The sequence below is a fragment of the Apaloderma vittatum genome, unplaced genomic scaffold, assembly GCF_000703405.1.
Source record: "Apaloderma vittatum isolate BGI_N311 unplaced genomic scaffold, ASM70340v1 scaffold7468, whole genome shotgun sequence".
Taxonomy (NCBI): Eukaryota; Metazoa; Chordata; class Aves; order Trogoniformes; family Trogonidae; genus Apaloderma; species Apaloderma vittatum.
Window position 1 is genome coordinate 58,488 of NW_009728990.1, and position 22,457 is coordinate 80,944.

The window sequence follows — 22,457 nt, forward strand, 5'->3', positions numbered from 1 at the left end:
TGGCTTTACTATTTCTTTTTAAATCTTTGACTTCAAACATGTTTATGATGAGAAAATAACAGAGTAATTGATTATATATACTTACTAAATAAATTTTTCTTTCAGGAGCCATAAATAGTAGCTACAAAAAGGTGACCAATAAATCTTTACGTGGGACACCCAACTGGAAAGTGCTCTGAAATCACAAGCAAAAGCTACTTAATTAATTTTTGATAGACAAAACGGTATTAAAGTAAAATTTTTTGTCTACAATCAAATAAGCATTCTAGTGGTGATTTTGATGTGGTCTTTAAATTTTAATTACCTTGAAAATTACTTAATTAGGTTGCAAAGTGGAGGATTTCAGGAAAATGTAGGCATTTGAAGGGAAATGTAGTGAGCTGGAATTGATTTTAAAGTTGGTCTAAGAAAGAGCCTGAGAATAGTCCTTTCAACTTTCTATAACATGCTCTTAAAATACTGTTCTGAAATTAAATGTCGTATGTTAAAGTATTTTCAGTAGTAGAAAGTAGCATTGCTTTAGGGTGCAGCACGGTAATTTGGGACAAACATACATAGAAGTGTGTTTGGCAGCTACACATTTTCTTGGTTTCCTGTTAAAAGACCTGAATGAAATTGTGAATACATTGAAGATGATGGGAATAGCCCTAATGAGTTTAGGACTATTTCAAAACATATATCTCAAGTTGCTTGATTTGGTATTATTTCAAAATTTTGTCTACGGAAGTAATTGTTCCCTGTTACTCCTGTGCTTAAGTTGCATGTTTGGTATTTGATGTAAATGAGGATAACTCTGTGCCTTATATGACAAGACTAGAATATGTTTATCCAAGCAGTTTTTTTATTTAGGATTTACTTTGTTTGATTTCCCAGTTGAATTTGCATTGTCTTGAAATAGCTGAGCTTATGAATGGTATTCCTTGTTGAGATAAGGCTTTAAATGTGTATTACATCATGAACTTTAGTATGCCTTTCGTACTCTATTACGTGATTGTCAATAAATTCAGTGTGGCACAGGGCTCAAAATGTTGCATTTTCATCTCTTACTGTGTAAAAGAAATCAATATCTATGTACATAGAAGAACAGGAAGAAAGTCTTTGACAGTTTTGTCTAAGAAATTAATCTGTGTTTTTGCAGTCCTTAAAGATTTCAATTACAGTGTACTGGATTCCTTAATTAGTTAACTCTGGGTTACAGCTTAACAGGTAATATTGAACTGCATGATTCACCAAATCACATGTGCAAAGATAACTGCTTAGGTGAATTAGAATTTCCATATTTAATAGCTTGGTTAAAAATACTTTAAGCTTTCTGCTTGTCCCTGCCCCCTTTTGTAGGGAAGTTGAAACATGAATCTTAGGGAAGTATACAAAATTTCAAGCAATATTCTGCTTGAAGCCAGAATAAGCAGTGAGAGAGGTTGAGAGTTTGGTGAATAAAGAGTATTTAATATCATTTTTACTACGTTAAATAAAATCTGTTGAAATTCTTCAAACCACCTGCGTTTCATATTTCCCTTCATTTTACTTTGGACATACACCGAATTGTTAAAACAGATGGTTCTGTAGGTGTCTAATTATATTTATGCTAGCTTTATTTTCAACATGCAAAAGAAATCTGAATACCTTTTACAGACTTGTTATATTGGCTCTTTCATTACATGATCTGAATTTTTGTTACCAAAACTAGTAGTGTTTTTGTTTAGTTATGCATTTGTAATTCACACAATACTCTGAATCTCTTGTATTCTTAGATGTGCTAATTTTGGAGTTACAGTATTCATTTTTTTGTCATCATGAAACATGATGAAGTAACCAAAAAATTACTTGTTATTCAATGGAATCCAATGTTATGAATTTATGAATATTTTCTACAGTGAAATATTATAATTTGGCAGAATTTGCATAGTATCTGCATGTGATACTGTATTTTGTTGCAAGACAGAAGCCTCCTGTGTATTTGAGAAACTAGATGTCTGTGGAGATAAGACTTCTTAAAGACCAAACCAAAGGAAAGCTGCTTTTGTGGGAAAAGACATTCACTTGACACACCTGGATCTCTGAAAAAACTTGAGTCCTTAGCATTCCGTTTTTTCTAAAGCCTCGGCAGATCTAGAGGAGAAGGACTGTGTTAATTGTTTCAGTCTTGGAATCAGCCACATCAAAATACAAATTTCATTTTTTCATAGTATTCACAAATACATTTTTTGCTGCTCAATCTGCCTGTGGTGGTGGCTGGTGTTGCTTTTTTACATAAGCATTCTCCTGACACTTGCCTTACCGCTTCCTAAATTACTGGGTTTTTTTTGGAGAAGCCAGGCAGTGTCATCCGTACTATTCCCGCTTAGTTTGTGATGCAAAATTCTGAGATTATTAACACACACATAAGAATGAGTGAGCTACAGAGTCTACAGAAGCAGCTAAGGAAAAGGTCACTTGGGATCTTGAGTTTTATAATTTCTGGCTTGGGCTGGTTCAGCATTCTTTTACACTGTGTGTTTGTTTCTGTGAAGGAAAGGTTATTCCCTAGTAATGAATGAAATCTCAGCTTTTTGTAAGTATATCTCACTTCTGCATGAAATTTTCCTAGAGAACGTGAATGTTTAGCATGTAATTGGTAAGATGCTCATGAAATAATTGAGTGGGAAACAAAAACAGAATCACAAAACTACAGCTGTGTTAAATTATACTTAATGTCTATACAAGCAGCAAGAATGAGCTGTGTTACAAGCAGGAAGAATGAACTGTGTTTATTTTCCAAACAATAAAATATCTAGTTTAGTTTTCAGTGTAATTTTATTAGAATGTAAATTAAGTTTCATACTTTCGATAAAACTATGTTTTGCAATTCTGATGCTACAAAGCTAATTTAAAGTGTTGAAAAAATGCACTGGGAACATAGAAATCAAATTTTTTTTGGTATTAAATTATTTTTTTCCTTTGGTCACTGGATAGTAGAATATGCTGGAAACCATGGTAACAAAAAGCGCTACCACAGTTGTCCTAGAGTCATGCTAAAATGAGCACACTATGTTTGACTCGATTAATACAATAAAAAGAAAGGAAAAGAGAAGGAAAGGGAAGAAGAGAGGGTCTAAGATTGATGACCTGTGCAACAGAAACAGCAAATGTCAAAGATGTATGTATGGATAAATGATCCTGGAACTTCCGGTACCATTGCATCATGAATGTGAAGATGTTTAAGCTGTGGAGCTTCAAGAGTAAGGAGATCAGTCATTTGTCTTTAAATTATTTCCTTCCGTGTCTGTATTTTGCAGGTTTATATTAGGATAAAGGATGATGAATGGAACGTTTATCGAAGGTACGCAGAGTTCAGAAGCTTGCATCATAAATTACAGAATAAGTACCAGCAAGTGAGGACTTTCAATTTTCCACCAAAAAAGGCCATTGGAAACAAGGTACTTAAAAAGAACTCATAGTATCCGTAAGAGTTGGGGAAAAAAACTTTCCTATTGACACACACACACAAAGAGGTAATTATTGTAGATATATTTTGTGTCTGCTAGACAGTACCTATAATTTTCTACAGAATTTACCCTCATCAGCTGCTGATTCACTGATAATGTATTTAATGCATTAATTTTTCCATTCACTCAGAATAAAACTGTTAAATAAAATATTGGTTATGTACATAGTGGACAAATGTACAGAACCCAAAAATCTATGCTGGACAGTTGATTATGTAAAATGTAGGCTTGCAATGTGGATTGTGAATGCTTAAAGATAGTAACTCTGATCTAATTTCAAATGATTTCCCAAGTGTTCTCTAAAAAGGAGTAGGTAAGCTTCGCGTGTGTGATATGAAATGAGTAATAATGCATATAATCTAGAATAAGTGATGTTGATATAAATACATATGGAATTTATTAATAAAATCTGTAAGTCTGTTTGCTTGGCATAAAATCTGCAGTTCATGCAGTTGTTCATTGGCTACCAACCTAGCAGTTGAGAGCACTTACAAGAGCTTTTCTACTCTCATAGAAACAATGTATTTTCTTCTTTGTTACATAACAAAGTCTCCTTTTTTGAAGTGATGGAGTATTAGGCACTTCAATAAACTACAGAAGCCTTCTTTTAAGCTTTTTTTGATAGCCTTTCATCCTTAATTACTTTAGGTACTAATTGAGTTACAACTTCAGTTGCAAAATTGATGCATGCAAAATTATCAGTTGAGCAACTCATTAAAAAATTTACATTGCTTATTCTTGCAATGCTTTAGCTTTGGGCTGAAATACTACCTTCATCATGCTTAAACCCACAATCACTTTCTGTCATATCAGATCTCAGAAAAAGTATCTTTTTGCAGTAAGAAATTGGTGCCATCCATTGCACTCCTGAAAGACTCCTCTGATGAGACAGAAGCCAGTTGTATCATTGGAATTGGTTAGTGATTATACTTCTGGCTACCTCCTGTGAATAGCTCACAAGTCACAAATTGGCGCTTTCACACCAGCCTTGCAAAAGCCTACCTCACTTTATTACGCAAGAGCTTATTTCCACAGCACGGTGTGTAGGCAAATTTTTGTTCTTTTAGTGGTGCTATTTTCTGTACCATGTCATGGTATGTACTGCTTTTAGGAGTATTGCATGATTTGGTGCAGTGTAGTGGCTTGTGCTTTGTGAACAGTTACCCTACAGATCCAGCAGAAATAGTAGCTCCTTGGAACACGTTGCACTGAGATGGATTACTGACCTTGAGGTGGCCATTGCTGAGCAAGTTGAACTGATTGGAAGGTTTAAAAATTCATTGTAAAGTACGTGTGGGAATGTCTGTCTGGGAATTCTGTAGAACTTCCAGTTTAGGGTCAGGGATTTGTACAAGATGTTAGACATGCAAATATTTATTAATAAGCAGCAGATACTGCTTTCTTAGCTTTATTGACTACCAAGCATGTTCCCTTTCAGATATGCTGTTAGTTTTCAATAGCAATTTTTTCTCTCTGGTATTAGTTATACTGTTTTTAATAGAATTGCAACTGCATTCCCATTTCTGTATCAATCAATGCAGTATTAAATCGGTGCCTCAGGAGCAGTTCAAAGGTTGCTAAATTCTGCTAAGAAAGGTATCTTTCTTCAGATTACATCAAGTGGTCGTTTTCATATCTTTTACAAATCCTCAGTGTTATTAGATGCCTAAATAACACATTGGTAAAACGTAGTCCTCCATGTATAAATGGCTAAAAATTATTATTTTACAGCTTTAGGAAAATAGTGATGTGTGCTTTTATTTCCTTCAGGTCTGTACCTGAAAGACGTTATTTATGGCGTATCTTCAATACGGTGTGGTTGGTGCTGGGAGGCTGCTGAAGGCAATGCTCTGCTTCTGAGTGTTAGTGACACTAAAAGGGGGTTTTGCTGTAATCGGTACCTCCCTTGATACCAGCACTAAATTTGGTGTTCAGTTGTGTCTCACGTTGAGGGAACCTCCAAAGCCACAAGAGGACATCCTGTTCTGCAGTATGGCCTAGAAGGTCTTCTGCAGAGTCACAAAATACTGTCCACTGTTTGGCTATGCAAAATTCTGGAGCTCTGAAGAGAGAATTTGACTAGAAGATAGTAATGTAGAAAAAAAACTATGGAAAACTATTAGTTTTCATGTGCAATTTTCCCACTTTGATAGAAATCAGGGAAATTGGCTCAGATGCAAAGTAGCAGAATTTAACGTAGGGAAAAACCTAAAAGAAAGCAAGATTTCAGCTGAAGAGAGTTTTAAAAAGTGAGAAAATCAAGTATTTATTATTGTATATATAAAGCCATAAAGTAGTGAAATATAAAAATAGTTAATATTTGTAAAATAATAGGTTAAGGGTCTCATATTTATATCAATTCTAGTTATTGTAATTTTTTTTGCCTTTCACCTGTTTGGCTTAAGTTAGGACAATCTATCTTAACAGTTTGTAGTCATGATCTTTCAACAAATTATGGATGTAGGATTAGAAACTAGCTTTAATGCTTGAGGATGCATAAATTTTATGTACAGAAAACCAATTAGTAGAAAATGAACAGAGAAGAGGAGAGACTACTGCTTTGGACAAGTAACCATTTTTCATTTACAAAGAGGAGTGTGTGTTTGCCATTCAGGTTGGTAACCTTATTTTCACTCTATTAGTTTAAACATTTGAATATAGTAAGTTAGTGCTAATGAAAAGCGATGAAAAGAATGATATTAAAAATGTTCCTTTTAATCTAGTTAGAACAGATAATTTAATCACTGCAGGAAAATATTACAGTAATACTTGCAAGACTCTGTGTATTAAGTTTCATATATACTAGTCCCATGCTGTATGTTTTCTTCTTATGATCTTTCAGTGCTGGTAGCGAGTGGTTGTCAAAATCTTTATGAGTTGTCCTTGCAACAACAACTGTTCTTCCTTCAGTTTATCGATGTTTGCTGTGAGAGAATTGTATTTGTTCTATTTTGTTGCGTGTGCAAGGGAGATGTCATATGCTTATTGTATATTTTTGTAGTTTTTAAAACTGCAGATTTTTCATTTTCAGCCCATGCAACTGAAGTCTGTGAGCTGGTGTTCTAGCCATAGCTTGTTTCCTTACTGTAAAAAGTTGATATGCCATTTTTGGCCAGCAGGACCTGACTATTCAGAGACAAGTACCCTTTTAAAGCTGCTTTTTAGACATTTTATTGCCAGGGTAGCAAATGTGTTTGTAATAGCAAAAGTATTGGCAGTGTTTGAAATATGTATTTTAAAAAAAAGAAGTATAGTAATTCATGTTAAACGGTTAACATAGACAATGACGGAAGTAATATGGGATGCTTGAAAGAATCTTAGGGAAGGGAGTAATTTCATTTTAGGCTTGGGAGTATTTGTGTCCTGATTCAGCAAAGCACTTTAGGCCATCCTAAAATTTAAGTATGTGGTTGGCTTGCATTGCAATCAGAAGTACAGATATATGGGGTTTAGTAACTCATAGAAACTACCCTGCATCAGATTAGTGACTTAGAAAGCAGAGAAGAAAGCACAAGTTCTACCCAATGCCTTTGGGGCGGTGAGCTAAATAGTATTTCTTAGTACTAAGCTTTGATATCCAATGTCTTCAAGTAGAATTAGTAGAAGATTATGACTCTCTAATGTTCAGAATGGCAATGCATTTATTAAAGGAGAAAACTTTGGACATACAGATCCTTAAGTTTTATATTAAAAATTTGAAGTTAAGGATTGCTTTTATTAATGCTTATTTAATTTGGTTTTTGGGTGCTGTAATAGAGATGCTTAAATTCTGTGTTATTCTATGTTATTTCAAAGTGAGTAGATTATAATTTTTATCCCTCTTAGTGTACTTAACTAGTATGTCATACTGAGTTGTCTTCATATACTATTTTGCCTTGCGGGTTTTAGGAAAAACTGTAGCTGGTATAAATTTGTCAGGCATGCTTGTGCCATAGTACAATTAATGCAAACAGATTTCTTTCTGTGTTCACATCGTGAAAAGAGTTCTACTCTCACATGTATAGCCATATGTGTTAATTTTATAATGCTGGTTTTTATAATATTCTAAATCCATGAAAGAAACTTCTTCCTTTACGTTCATTATGTTACTTCAGAACTGGACAGTTCTGTTCTCAAAGAAGTATGAGCTTTAAATAGCCATTGAAATTAAATTAAATTAAAACAATATAGTTTTCAAATGGATAGCTTAACTGAAGTGTCGTAGAGATAGAAATAAAAATAATTTAACACTTGGCATAGTTATTAAGACTTCTAGTCACAGCACACTTCTTTTCTGACACTATCACCTGCACACTGACAGGGACTACAGAGTAATCGAGTTTTTGAATCTGGATCCTCTGGGTTTTCTGCTGGAAAAGACTGCAGTTGATGTTTTATGTATACTGCATTTAGAGAAGAGCATTCAGTTCTTCATTTCCATTCTTTCTTTTTTTGGTCATATCACTATCTATGAGAAGAGTTGGTAGGAAATGGTTGGCTTTTATATGACAAATACTTTATAGCAAACACTTAAAGTTCTGTGGTATGAAATGTCTGGGTTACCTGAAACTCAGCTTGAAGGTTAAAGCTTGCACAGAGCAGAGTTGTGTATTTCATTTTTGTTGTTTTAATTTGAAAGGTAAAGTTTGCCAACTTGTACTTCTCCATCTCTTTTAGCATGTCTCGCTGAATTAGTCTGGTCATTTGGTGCTCAGGTGTAACATTTCATGAAAATAGTGATTGAGTTGGGTTTTTTTCAAGTTACAAAAGATTGCTGTTAATTGCTGTTGAAGTTTAGGAAGAAGGAACACAGTCTATTTAGGGTCTGCAAAACTAAATTTTACCTACCAAGAGATGTTTTTATTTTTGCTGTCTTGTAATCCTATAGTTAAGAGGGGCAATTTATTCTATGGAGAGAGACCACAGCAACAGTTCACGTGGTGTTACCTTACATCATGATATTACGGGGAAAAAAAGCAAGTAATGTAATTTACATGCCGCTTGGACAACTGCTAGATAAAAATATTGCAGTTTCGTAACAACTCATGCGTCATTTAGGTATTCTGGTAGCCTCTTGGTATAAAATGAAAATATGAAGATAATTCCCTAAATTTATTTCGTATTATAATGGTGATGCTAATTTATCAGGTTATTTGGATTAATAAATTTCCTTTCAGAGAGACCTTATCAGGGGCACCTGATTACAGAAATAGAACGGAAACCTTTTTTCTCTGGATTTGAAGTTTAACTCACATTTTTCTGTCACTCTGTACTTGTAGATGTTCTTGATTTTATTCCTCTCCCCCCGCAATGAGTTGTTTTACAAATGTAGAAAAACTCTAATCTCACTTGCTGTACACTTTTTTAGGTGATTACTAGTACTAAACATACTCAAGTGTTTTGTTTTTTTTTTTTAAAGTGGAGAGAACTGAATATTGAATACTTCAGATTGTATGAAATGCTGGAGTTGCTTCCTGGATGAAACATCTGGTTTTCCTCATTGTACCATGTAAAATATCTTTACATGAAGGCATTTTAAATAATGGTACATGATACCAATGTTCCTAAATAACTTTATTTTTTTATCTCAGAAAACAGAATCGTCCTATCTGAATTTATCTAGATAAAACTTGTGTTAAAGGAGCATCTAGTCTTTTGAGTGGGAGTAAAGTTCAAAGAACATCTTGTGTCCTGCTGTTATTTGGCAGTTGGGATGATAAAGTGCTGGTTTTTTATTGTTGTCATTATTGTTATTATTTTTATTATTATTTCAGAAATCATGCTTTTACTTCCTAGAGTTAAAACATTTCAAGTAAGTGTATTTGGATAGCGTTAGCTCCCAGATGAGGACAGTAGCCAGAAGCTCGGAGGAGCCTTCTTGCAGATCTCTGTTACGAGCCTGAGTCGCTGCTGTCCGGGAGGCTGAGCGCCGCCGCCTGAGCCGCATCCGTCAGGAGAGAGGTTGGCCCAGAGAGTGGTACCCGGGCCCTTGTGCAGCATCCTCTTTCGGCAGCTCCGGGGCCGTCTGGACCACCCATATTCTCTTAGATCCTCTCTCCTGACTGACTGGAACCATCCTGCAGGAGAGAGGTGGCATTAGCTTGCCTTGAAGAGTTTTTTTTTTTTTCCTAGGCCGGGAAAATAATTACTGAAATGTAGTAGAGCAACAATTGTTGTTGAACTTCATGGGGAATTCTGAAAACAGTTTCATTCACTTGCTGAGAGGATAGAAGAGAAACTGTAGTTTTTCGTTGACCTGTTTGTGGGTTTGGCTCTTTGCTCTTTACTGTGGTGTTTGTGGGTTTTTTAGTAATTATTTATTATTTAATTTTTAAGAGAAGGCATCACTGTAAGCCTGTACACTGTAAGCACTGTATGTACCATGTTTCTAAAGGGATTTGGGATTTTTTTTGTTGTTGTTGTTTTAAACTGGTCTTCAGGGCATTTTCAAATCTGATAAAAGAAAGAAATTAAGAAAGAAAACTGCAGTGTTGGGGGAAAGTGCTGAACCGAGACACATTTTAGCTAATATTGTTGATAGTTATTACTGTAATATAGGCTAGTGGAAAAAATGGATCTCAATTTTGTGAACTGTTGTCGTAGTTTCCAGAATCTCCTGAATAAAAATATAGAGTAGATTGATAATACTTGGTCTGAGGAGAAAACAGAAATAGAATTTCCCTGTTCAATAGCTGAGCAAAAGATAAGCCCTTGGGGTCTTGCTGTAGGCTGCAATTTTCTACTGATGCTTTTTAACAAACAGTTGATTCCTGACCAGTTGATAAATTGACACATGGTTGGCATTTATGTCTTTAAATCACAAAATATTTACATGGTACTGGATTTTGTAAGCATAATATTGCCATTTCAATTCTTTTTCTAGCAGTGGTGTTATACACAACACTAAAAAGAGATCAGTTTTAGTTTTATTCTCAAGCGTTCTTTTTTTTCCTGTTATGTTTATTTGGTTTTAATACTTTTTCTCAAAGAGGGTTTTGAGAAAGTTTAGCCTTTTGGATAAATGATATTGCTAGCTTGATAATGCTAGGTATTGTTAAGAAACATACTTGGTTCCAGGATTCTATAAATTCCGGAGCCAATTTAGAGAGGTACAAGACATCGAATGACTGAGATTTATTACACGGGGAAAGAATTTATCAAAAGGGTATTGCCTGTTGTTTTGGTAGGGCCTGGGGACTCCACGCGTTATGTTTTTTCCAGTGTGCTCGTGCTCTGGACTTGCTTAGAGAACACTTTACTGCAACACTGTGTTCCAAGAAAACATGGACAAAACCTTAGTATGACTGTAAACCTTAGTAGCTATAATGCTGGGATATATAAACTACCATCTCACTGAAAATAAAAGGAAGTTTTTCAAAAATTAACATTTGAATAAAACCCATTCTTGCAGAGCATGGGCCAAGCTTGCAGGCTGAGAAGGCTGGCACAGCGGCGGAGCAGTTGTTTCATTTCTGACCAGGTAGCCCATGCTGAGCAGCTCTGCATAGTCTCAAAAAGTTAAAAACGCTAATGAAAATCTTGCAGTTCTCGACATAAATTTGTGCTGGACTGAGGATTCACCCTTAGCATATCTGCTGCTGGATGGTTTTGTGGCAATGCCTTCTTCAAATGACTTTATCTTAAAGCAGTCCTTGCTTTCTGCTGTCATTGAAATGAACCCATAGATGGAGACGGAAATGCATCGACTGTTTTATTATAGAAACACAGAGAAAAAATTACGATCATGTAGTAAATCTCTGGTTGAAGAGAGATAGTTTTCTCTTCAAAACTGACAGTTCCTTGATTTCTTCTTTGTATCTCATTCTATGAAATTCCTGTTTGTTCCACTGAACAGTACGTGTTCAAACAATCTCACAATGGGATGGGAAAAATAGTGATTTCCTGTATTGTGTAGCCTTGTTTTGTTACAATTTTGAGATTACTTTTTGTATAATATGGTAGTAGTTGGTATATTTAGTATTGGAAGCTGTACCTCCATAAAACTGTTTCATGATGCGTGAGTTCCTGAAGGACAGGTGCATTCAAGTCATGTTTTATTGTGACCATTGCAAAATTGTCAATTAGCCTGTAAAAATTAATGCTTGCTATCTAAATATTTTTTAATCGCATCACAGTGAGAATGACTTAACAATCGAATGTTTCGTTAGCTCGCATTTCAGCTTCTGATCCCCAGATTCATTTTGAATTTAATGATTTGGTGTCTTATAAGTAGACAAAAACTGAGATGATAATTTTGCTAAGACCGGTTGATCAAGCTGATGAAAAATACTAGGCTTTATTTCTGCATTTGCAGGTTCATCTTTGAATAACACTGTTGTCAGCTTTATTTGGGATGGAATGCGCTGTGTGGTATCAGAGGCTGATACAGTTCTCTTTAAAGTCTTGAGGCATATTTCTTTTTATTTTAATTGAGTTGGATTGAGCCCTGAGCTGTTTTGTTGTTTTGGTTTGTGGTTTGTTTTCTTTTTTTCCTCCCAGCGGCAATGATAGGAGGTTAGTTAAATGATAAATGAAGCTTAGAACATCAGAAGCAGTGCATTTTATGTTGATTGCAACAGCACCAAGCCCAGGATGTAAAAGTGTTTTATCTGTCCCTAAATCATGGCAGGTAACCATGGCAATCATACTGTTTCCAACAGCTCGTGGAAAATATTTGAACAATCTTAAGTGATCTGTCCTACTAATAAGAATATCAGTGTTTTGCCATCTGTTAAATACTACGAGTGTACATGAAAGACCAGCAGTTGTGTGAAACAGTTTAAACTGCAAGTTGGAATGAATTTGGCTTATAATGAAAAACTGCAAAGCAGCAGAACACGGAATGTAGTACATCAGATTCTGCTTTTTAGTTGTGTAGCTTAACATCTTCTACTGGCTGTTGTTATCAGTTGATATCGTTCATGGACTCTCATATTTAGAGATTTGTAATTTGTTATTAGCATTTTGCTGTGGGCAGAAACTTGTCAAACTTATAGTGAAAATGAACTTCATAAAATATTTTGGAAGACATTAATCTCTTTCCAGTGAGATAATGAAAGTGTATGTTTCTTTAGTACTGTTACTATATCTTCCCATACATGCATTTATTTTCCTAAAAATGAAGCCTATGCGATCTGACCTTTTACTATGTAAACGTAAGGTTTTTGCAGAAGTATAAAGAGGCTAACGATTACCTTTTATAAACTGAGACTGAAAAAATTGGCCAGACTTTGAACCAATTGCGTTTCTATATAACCAATTTTTCTGTTTACAATTTTGTGACACAAACTTGGCAGTGACAACGGTGTGGTAAAATAATTCCTCTGAGTAGCTGATGTGCTGTTGCAAAATGCACGTTTAGTGATAAAGTATAGACCTACAGCCGAGTCATTTCAACCTTGATTTCCATTACTTCTGGTAAGGACGATGGGCTTTAGCACATGGTACGGAATTTATGGTAGATCACTCAGTGTTTGTTTTAAAGATCAAATTAAAATCAGGCTAAAGAGCATTTTTAAACTGTTTCCAGGCTGAGTTTAATTTTTGAGATTTTCTGTTTTTCACTTGAATAAATGACAGAAGAAGTAACTGTATTATAAACCCTAATTTGATCAACTGTAAATAGCAAAACTGCATTCCCTCAGCATGTTCTGGCAGTCTTAATTAGAAAACTCCTTTGTGCCATTATTATCTGTAGTTAGTGAGAATCTTTACGATAGCAGAAGGGATAGAAAGTACCAACATTCAGCATTTTGCTCCTGTGTTTATAACAGAGTGGTCCTGCCTGTGAAAGAAGTATTTCTTTAAATACATGTGCGGTACAGAAGTTATACTGAAAGAGCGTAGCTTCTGCAAATTTTAACATAATGAAAATGATTTCTCTGAAAATAGAGTTGCTGAGGATTAATGACAAAAAAAAACCATTTAGAACTGAAAAACTGCCGATAAATGTGGTACTTCAAAAATGGAATTTTTCTCAGAGGCTTGAAAACATAATTGATAGAAGTGATGGAGGGAGGATGAAGGCAATACAGTGGGGCTGAGACTGTGCCTGCCCTGGGAGCAGCAGGCAGATAGAGCAAAGCAATGCTCCGCTTCCGACCCTTGCGTGCAGTCAAGTTCCACAAACTTTTTCTTCTTCTCTGAGATCTCTTCTGTGCCACGCTTTCTTGTCTTCTGCCTCACACAGCTGGTGGAAGAAGATTAGTGTCCCTGCCAATGCAGTGATAGGATAGGTTAAATCCTTTGAGTGAAAAGATGGGAATGCAAGGCTGTCCCATGAGCTAGTCAAAACCAGGAAAAATAATAAAATCTGTTAGTCAGTTATTTAACTGGCACTACACTTTTATTTATTATTAGCACTCCATTTTATTCTAATACGCGTCACCATGTATTAAAATTTTTACTTTAACATTTCCTAACAGCTTGTGGAGACTTGTGTTCCACATGTTTGTCCAGACTTTGTCAGAGCCGTGGGGCATGGAGCAAGCTGTTGCTCTGTTCCCTTTGAGTAGTAACTGTACTCACTGGGGAAGTGCTCGGTGAGTGACTGCAGAGTGGATTGCATGACGTGTCAGCAGGGGAGCTTTGTCTTTTATTAAAGTATCAATTTCGAAGGGTTTGCAGACTTTCGTTCTTCATCTGTCAGCAAGTCAATTAACACCAGAATCACTTGCTATGCAGGTTGCGCGAGTGGTGTGTGTATGTTGCTGAAAAATCATGTGACCAATAAAAGGAAATAGCAAACTATATTATACGTATTTTTTAAAAAACTTCACACATCTTGATTATTACATGTATTAATGTTAAACTGGATTGTGAAGCAGGGCTGGGCATCTGTGTAAGTTCATATCTAGAAAACAAAAAAGTGAATCAGTATATATTTTGGAATTTTGTCAACTTAATTAAAAAACACAAACACTGCCTAAGTTTTTGAAGCCTCTAAGTATGAATGTCTTCAGCAATTGTAAATGTTGCAGCAATTGCAAATACAGGTTATTAAGTAACCACGTGCAGGTAAGAGAGAAGAGCAGAACATATTTCTTTAAATTGTAAAACAATAATTTTTTAGTGTGCAGAATTAGCTGCCAATATTTGCAAATGTACCTTACATAACAGCGGTTGATTTTATTTTTTAAAAAAAATCAATGAATTTAAATTAGTGCTTTTATGAAATGTCATTCAGAACCTTTTCTCATTTTCTTACATCTCCTAGAAGTATTGCTGTGCCTGGTAACTCCTCCTAATGATAGAACAGAATGTCAGTGAAGATTCTAGGAAGTTAGTGGCAGTACTGAACTCGAAGAAGCATCCCTGCTTTGATGATGACTTAGTCTGTTTTACCTGAGGATGGAATAATGTTCAGATTTGCAGCCCATGCTGGGCAGCATAGCTTGAACCTTTTTAGGACAAGGAATTTATTCAATGTTGTGAAATGTAGTTGTGGTGTAGTCTTGGTGGGTTGTTGTATTTTTTTGGCAAGAAACAAGAATTTGTTTCAATGGCTTTTTTTTTACACACATAAATAATACAGGTTGGATAGACACATCCTGTAGATATACTCTTCCTTTGAGAGCTGTAATTGTCTAATAATAGTTTTGGCTTCATGCCTAAAGTACATACTCTGACATTTAAACCAGGTGATCAATATGCCTGTGTTTCTGAGATACGGCATACTGGCTGTAGCACAAACCAGCCAGCAACTGATTTCATTGTAATCCTGTTACAGCCTTAATGTTAGTGTGAAATGTGTAGACTTTATATTATGGTTCACTGTAATTGCGATCCTTCACAGAAAAACGTTTTAAGCCAGATGTAGGTTACAGGATGCATGGCGTTACGCTGGTCGCTAGACTTTGACTTTGTAAATCCCTCAGCAGAACGTGGAGTTTTTAGAATTTTATTTATTGGGACCAATATAGTACAAAGTCCTGAGATCTGAAAGACTGTAAGAACTTCAGTAAATCATGTTTATGAGAGTTATGATATAATCTTTAAAACAATGGTCTACTACTTGCAAACCCCATCACAAAACAATAATTTATTAACATAATAATAAGCAAACTGGAGACGTATTAATCCATTCTGGAGTTCATGTACCCAATGTCTAAAAGTATCAATTATGAAGAAATTGTGGGAATAACTCAGCATTTCCTCCTGCAAAGACCACTAACTCTGGATTTCAAGAAGAACTGCATAAATTCTTTTGCCGCTGCCTCTATGCTGCACTGCCTTTCAAAGATTGTAGTATTTTATGGAGACCCACGGTTCAGAAGAGGACTCTGATCCATAGAAGAGATATTCTGCCAAGGAGAGAATTTGGCATCCTGTCAGTGGATATTTTTGTGAAATGGGTTTTTATTGGGTTACATGATTTTCCTGTATCTCTAGGAAAGACAGAGTCAAGAATTTTTTACATATTGGCAACATATTTTTATATACATATGAAACATAAATCAGCAAAAGATGAATGTTATGCTTATTAGGACTGTTTAGTCACATTATAGAATTAAAAAGTGTATTCTTTGCACTATTTAATTTTTTCCCTTTCTATTTTTAGGATGCAAAGTTTGTAGAAGAGCGACGCAAGCAGCTTCAAAATTACCTAAGGAACGTAATGAACAAAATTATTCAAACTGTGCCAGAATTCACAGCCAATCCCAAAAAAGAGACTCTTATTCAGCTGATGCCCTTTTTTGTGTAAGTATTTGTCAAGTAGTCAAGGAAATATTGGGCTTTTTTCATCACCATTTAAAATATAACACCAACATCTCTACAATCTTTAAAACAGTGTTTTTTGGGGGTGGAAGGCTCCTTTTCAAATTATAAGTGCTTTTGTTATACTTAAAGGAATATATGACATGTATAGTAATTTTTGTTTATTTAAGTGGTGACTTAGAACAAAAATGACTGTGCAAAGCTTTCAAAAATATCTAAGTGACCTCAAGCTCTTCAAACAGCAGGTGTTTTCAGTTTCTTTAATTTGGTCTTTTCCAGTTTTGTTTTACTTTTGTTTGTGGAGAGTTTGTATTTTTTTTTTAATTTATTTATTTTGGGGATGAGGATGGAGAAATATTAAGGTACTTGCTAACTAAATTAAAAAGTTAGCTGTTGATCTCATTCTAGCTTAGTTTTGCAGTCTGCTGATGCATGCTCTGATTTCATTAATGTTATTGTTGAATATATCCAGAAATAGTTTAACACAGTCATCTGTTAAGAATCTCAGAACAAACCCTTTGATATTTGATCATACAGGGGATATCATCTGGTAAAAATATTTCCTTTTTGCTGTAAAAATTATTCTTTACAGTAGTTTTAAGTGGTATTGAGAACTATTTAAGAAATAATACTAATGACGCTTTGGTTTTGAAAGTGGTGTTAACATATTTATCTCACTAACAATTGTTCAGTGTAGTAGTTTCTCAGTAGTACACCTGCACGGGTTATGTATACATTGAACACACATTCCTAGTAAGTCATCAAATTGAATTTGCTGTCCACAAACCTCTGCATGGGATTGTGCATCCGTGCCTGTGAATTCATGGATGGATCAATTTGCAGAATCGACACCAATTTATAATATGTTTTGGCAGAAGCGTGCATAATTAGCTGTACTATTTGTGTGGTCCTGTGCAGAATTGCAGAGTTTCAAGTTGAAACTTTATTTCTGGAAAGCTATATTTATTAGAAAGTGTAATAGACAAATGGAAGAATGCCAAGATGTATTTTGTAGCATTCATGTTTTTTCATTTATTTCTGCGTTTGAAAAAGCAAAAAGCAATTTGATGAGACATCTTGATGATGATGTTATAAATAGCGAAACGATGTTTGTAGGGACAAACATCTCAAGAGACTTACCCTTTTCTTCGTAAGAACCGGTTTGGTAGAGTTTGACTAAGGGCTGTAAACATTAGTTTCAAGTGCTTCCATTTGAGGGGCCCATACATGGCTTCTTGTTGTCATTTTAAAGAAGTTGTCCTTCATGTTGTACTTAACTTTGTCTTTTAAAGAAGAGGGGGGCAAATAAAAAATATGTTTGCAGTTGAATTTTCAACTCAAATAATTTTTACTATTCCTGTCCAATTATATTTATTTCAAGATGGTTAAGTATAGCTGTGTGAAGTAGTGACTTGATAATTTCTTGTCAACTTAATTTCATAACTTGCTGCTTTAAATGTAGAGCAGGGAAATAAATTCCGTTGAGTGTGCTATTTAAGGTTGCATCTTCTCATTGGCTTGTTGTAATTGGTCATCCTGAGCTCCACACAGACAGGCAGTAATGCAGAAGAACATCTGTAAGTTGAGGTTGGCTAATGTTTTCCCCTCATCCAGTTTGCTTATGAAAGAAACTCAATTTCAAGCTCTGTGGAGTATAAGACATTTTAATAAATTATGATTATGGTTTCGGGTTTACATTGAGTTGCTGTAGTAATTACTATTACCTCAATAGTAGAAGTGGTCATAAAGATAGCAACACAACTAATTATAAAATATGACAAAAGTGGACCACAGTTTCAACCAGAAGCTATTAGATTATGAAGTATTGTGGATACTCTAGTTACAAATATTAATTTGAAGCTTTGGCCTTAATTGATGGAAAACATATTCATAGTAGCAGTTTGTTACTTGAACTGTGATGCATTATTTACATACTGTAACCAAAATGATTTTCCTTCTGATTTTTATTTAATTTCAATTTTTAGAATTTCACATATTTTTAAAAAATCTGTCATTAATTCAATGAATTTATGATTAATTCAATTCAACAGTGACCATACTGTGAGATTATAACTGTGAGAGAATACAGCACTAATGTAAAAGCAACAATACTGTTTTTCAGGTGTTCTTATTCATCTTAATGCACTGCTGTCACAGAAATATTTTCATGGAATCATAGAATGAATCATAGAATGTGTTGGGCTGGAAGGGACCATTAAAGATCATCCAGTCCAACCCACCTGCAGTGAGCAGGGACGTCGTTAACTGCATCAGGGTGCTCAGAGCCCCATCAAGCCTGACCTTGAATGTCTCCAGAGTTGGAGCTTCTACCATCTCTCTGGGCAACCTGTTCCAGTGTTTCACCACCCTGCTTGTAAAGAACTTCTTTTAATATCTAGTCTAACTCTACCCCGCTCTAGTTTAAAACCACTGCCTCTCGTCCTGTCGCTACATGCCCTTGTGGACAGTCCCTCCCCAGCTCTCCTGGAGCCCCTTCAGGTGCTGGAAGGTTGCTCTAAGGTTTCCCCGGAGCCTTCTCTTCTCTGGGCTGAACAGCCCCAAGTCTCTCAGCCTGTCCTCATAGGTGCTCCAACCCTTTGATCATTTTTGTGGTTTCTTCTGGACTTGCTCCAAGTCCTTATCCTTCCTGTTTTGTGGGCTCCACAGGTGAAGCCAGTACCCTAGGTGAGGTCTCACCAGAGCAGAGCAGAGGGGCAGAATCGCTCGCCTCCCTTGACTTGCTGGCCACGCTTCTTTTGATGAGGCCCAGGATGAGATTGGCCTTCTGGGCTGCGAGCGTGCATTGGTGACTCGTGTCCAGCTTTTTGTCCACCAGCATTTTATTACGGTATCTTTTTATTTTGCTTTGTGAAATGCTATTTCAAAAATATTTATAATCTCTTAGCCACTCATGTTAAAAACAGGAAGGGAAAACATATTTCCTCTTATTCCTCAGTCCTAAACAATTAAGTTGCCTTCTGATAGTTAATCTCATCTCTTTTTTAAATGTGTAAGTAGAATTTAGATCTCATGTTTTTGCTTATTAAAAAAGTGCCAGATATGAGGAACTGCACAGGAAAAAATTCAACATCACAACCTCACGTAATGGCTTCTACCAGTGATGCACAAGTCAGAATAAATACCATTACCCCGTTCTGCTAATGTAAAAAAACCCACCAAAGAAACAAAAAATCCCAACCCTGTTTCTTCTGATAAATGTAATGAGGTGAATGAGAAAGATACAATTAATTTTGCAGAAAGAGCAAAGTTTTATTGAGAAGGCAGCATATTTAAAGTAACCTGTTTTTTCAATAGGGTATAATGTGTTATGTGAAACATTGTGATACAAAATAAAGCAATTACCGCTAAGGAAAGAGGTTTATTCAAGGAGATTTGCTCAAGGAAATTTGCCAACACCATTTGGTAACAATTTGTAAACACCAATATGATGCAGCGCGTCGATGCTAACTCTTTTTTGAGTATGCATTCCAAAGTATTGTGGCTAGTGGCCAGAATTGTACCTAATTGCATCCTTTGAAGCAGCAGTTTGTGTTAGCAGCAATTTGATACTGAATGACTTTAGTGTCTCTTTAACAGATCTCAGTTCTGTTCTATAACAGTAAGTAAGCACTCTGATAAAGAGCAATATAATTTACATGAACAAAGTGGGAATAGTATTTGCTTAAATATGTGAATTTTAATTAGTAAAGCACCTTTTAATACCTGAAGCATGCTAAGGAAACTAATTTATTGCTATGTTGATTGATCTACTTATAAAACTATGTAGAGACATTACACAATATTTATCTTTCAATAGAACTGTGTTGCCAAGCATTGATGATTATTGAAGTAAAAGCGTCTTGGATATCTAAAATTTAATTGGAATGTTCGGGTAATGCAGGAAGTTCCATTGCGAAAACGTACTGTTCCGTAGAATGTTTGCTGATGGTGGAATTAAAATATTTGGAGTGTATTGTTCTTAAAGATAGAGTTGTCTCGCTGTTATCCTTGGTTTCTGCATTCCTCACTTTGTAACTGACAGTTTTGTTTTTAGTCTGTCATAAGGTATGAGGCTTGACATCAAACTTAAAAAAACCCATCATGCTTGTTTTGATCTAACTGAAGTGTGAAGAAGTAGGGCAAAAATTTTTTGGTCAAAGTATATGGGAATTCATACTTTCATCTCTTTTTTGTTCTGTATTCTGATGTTAAATTGTCTTCTGTTTTGTATTTTGGCACTTATCGACGTTGAAGATGTGTGTTATGTGGCGTTCTACAAAAGTATTAAATTTTTCTGTCCCTGCTTGCAGTAGTTGAGAGGGTTTATGAATGTTAGAGGAAAATGAAGAAAGAAAAAAATTTATCAGGAAGAGTAGAAACAGTAATAAAGAGTATCAGCATTCAGAGTCTTCAGACAGTTGCTGTAGATGCAGATATATTCCAAATGCCCTTCAGCACACGAGATACCTGCTGACTTCAAATTGAGTCTGCTGTTAGTAGTTTTACAGAAGTTGACAGTCAAGTAACTACTCACTAGAGCTTAAACAGCAATATTTAATCAGGAAGAATATAATGCACAGTTCCTAATGATTTACAGGGGGCATATAAAATTAACAGTGAGATCTGCTATACGTACAAATGTTGCAATCCTTTACATTTCAGACCAGAATTGAAGCAAAGTGAGAATTTGGAGCCAGAAGGGATATTTTGGTATTTTAAGAACTATTTTTGTTGTTCTTAATCTTTCTCTGTTGTTGAAGTAGAAAGGACTAGAAACTCTACTGCATCTCTTAGTTCTTTACTCCTCTCAGCAGCATTTCTATAGGCTGTATTTCTTTTTTGGGCAGCTAGTCTTATTAAGAGAAATTTGCCAGCAGTGCCCAATGTAAAAAGGTTTTATTCAGATAAAATAATCTGTTTATGTGCACATCTTTTGACTCCTGCCTCCTTGTTTTCTTGCTCTTGCTCACACTTTCTTGCTATTACTTGCATTTTCTCAGTCTTTTAAGGCAGTACTGATCCAGAAGTGTTTCAATATTCGGCATGGGTGACCATGTTTTCTCCTGCAGGTGATGGATAATAGTGAAATATTACAGAAACACATCATTCTAAACTCACCCTAATAAAACACCTTAGTGTTATATTGTTCCAAGACTGAGACACCTCAAAGAAAAGGTGTTTGTCATTTGTTTGCCTTAGATTGATGCTTGATGAAACTGGTATGTTGTAAAGCAGCTCCATAAAACTGAAGGGGTTTATGTATTTTATTTATTGCCTCATTATTGAGCCTTACCATAAAAAGAATAAAAACCTTCATTTTCAAATAGTATGACTCTTACACAGATTACCATCTTAACAAAGACGGTGAGACTTGCTCTGCAGAGATAATTGTTCAACAGGCCTCACAAATAGATATTTATGAGCATATTTCCATCGAGTAGATTTTTGTCATGCTTTTTTTATTCAAAGTGACCTTTAGAGTGTTTATGAGAAAAATTATTTAATGTATACTATCCTAGAATTGAATATTCTTCAGTCATCAATGGAAGCACTTGGGGGCTTGCGATCTTTTACATTTACCTCAGAATAAGATTATTTAATACTGCCAGAGAAAAGAAGATTGTTAAAACAAGCAGTACTCATATTTTATGTCTAAAATTGTTGAAACAAACGATGGAGAAGATATGTTATTTGTTTTGCATGGGTGGAAATGTTCAAGGAATGTTCACTGTTGTATGGTTTAAAAGAATGGGGCAAACATTTAAAGCAAATAAATTGACAGTAACAGTCAGAAAGCACTTTATATGTTGCTGTTGGTAGGTAATTGGTATGTGTCGGTTTCCTTTGTAAACACACAAAACTCTAAAACAAACGGAGATGATGTTGAACAAAGCCATGTTCACGGCTACAGCAAGCAGTGCTGTATAAAACGAGCTTTTTAACTGTGCTCTGTGTTTTTCTAATAGGTCTGTTTCCATCTATCTTTTGTAAGTATTAAAAATGGCTTGAAGAATCAGTGAAAATGCCGAACTGCTTACCATGACAATATGAAATCATCGATTTACCTCATGTTTTTTTTCATTTAACACCTTTATAACATGCCTTTACTTCTTCCTTTTCATCTTGCTCTTGTACTACTAGCTAATAAACTCGACAAGTCTTTCGTAAGAGACAGGGTTTCCGAACTGTGCACTTTGTCACTGACATGCTTAACTTCAGCAGTGCAAGAAGAGGTTAAGATTTTTCTCATGGAAGAACACACAGGCAGTTAAA

The 22,457-nt window shown here is 35.3% G+C and overlaps 1 protein-coding gene across 1 annotated transcript in view; it reads left to right on the plus strand.

Moving 5' to 3' along the window:
* Positions 1–22,457, plus strand: part of SNX29 (sorting nexin 29) — a gene marked incomplete at its 5' end in the record, with an annotated part of 91,561 nt that overhangs the window by 53,176 nt on the left and 15,928 nt on the right. The window contains 2 exons of the mRNA XM_009874276.1: positions 3,279–3,419; positions 16,027–16,166. Coding sequence (XP_009872578.1) covers positions 3,279–3,419; positions 16,027–16,166 — 281 coding nt within the window. The remainder of the gene's footprint in view (positions 1–3,278; positions 3,420–16,026; positions 16,167–22,457) is intronic.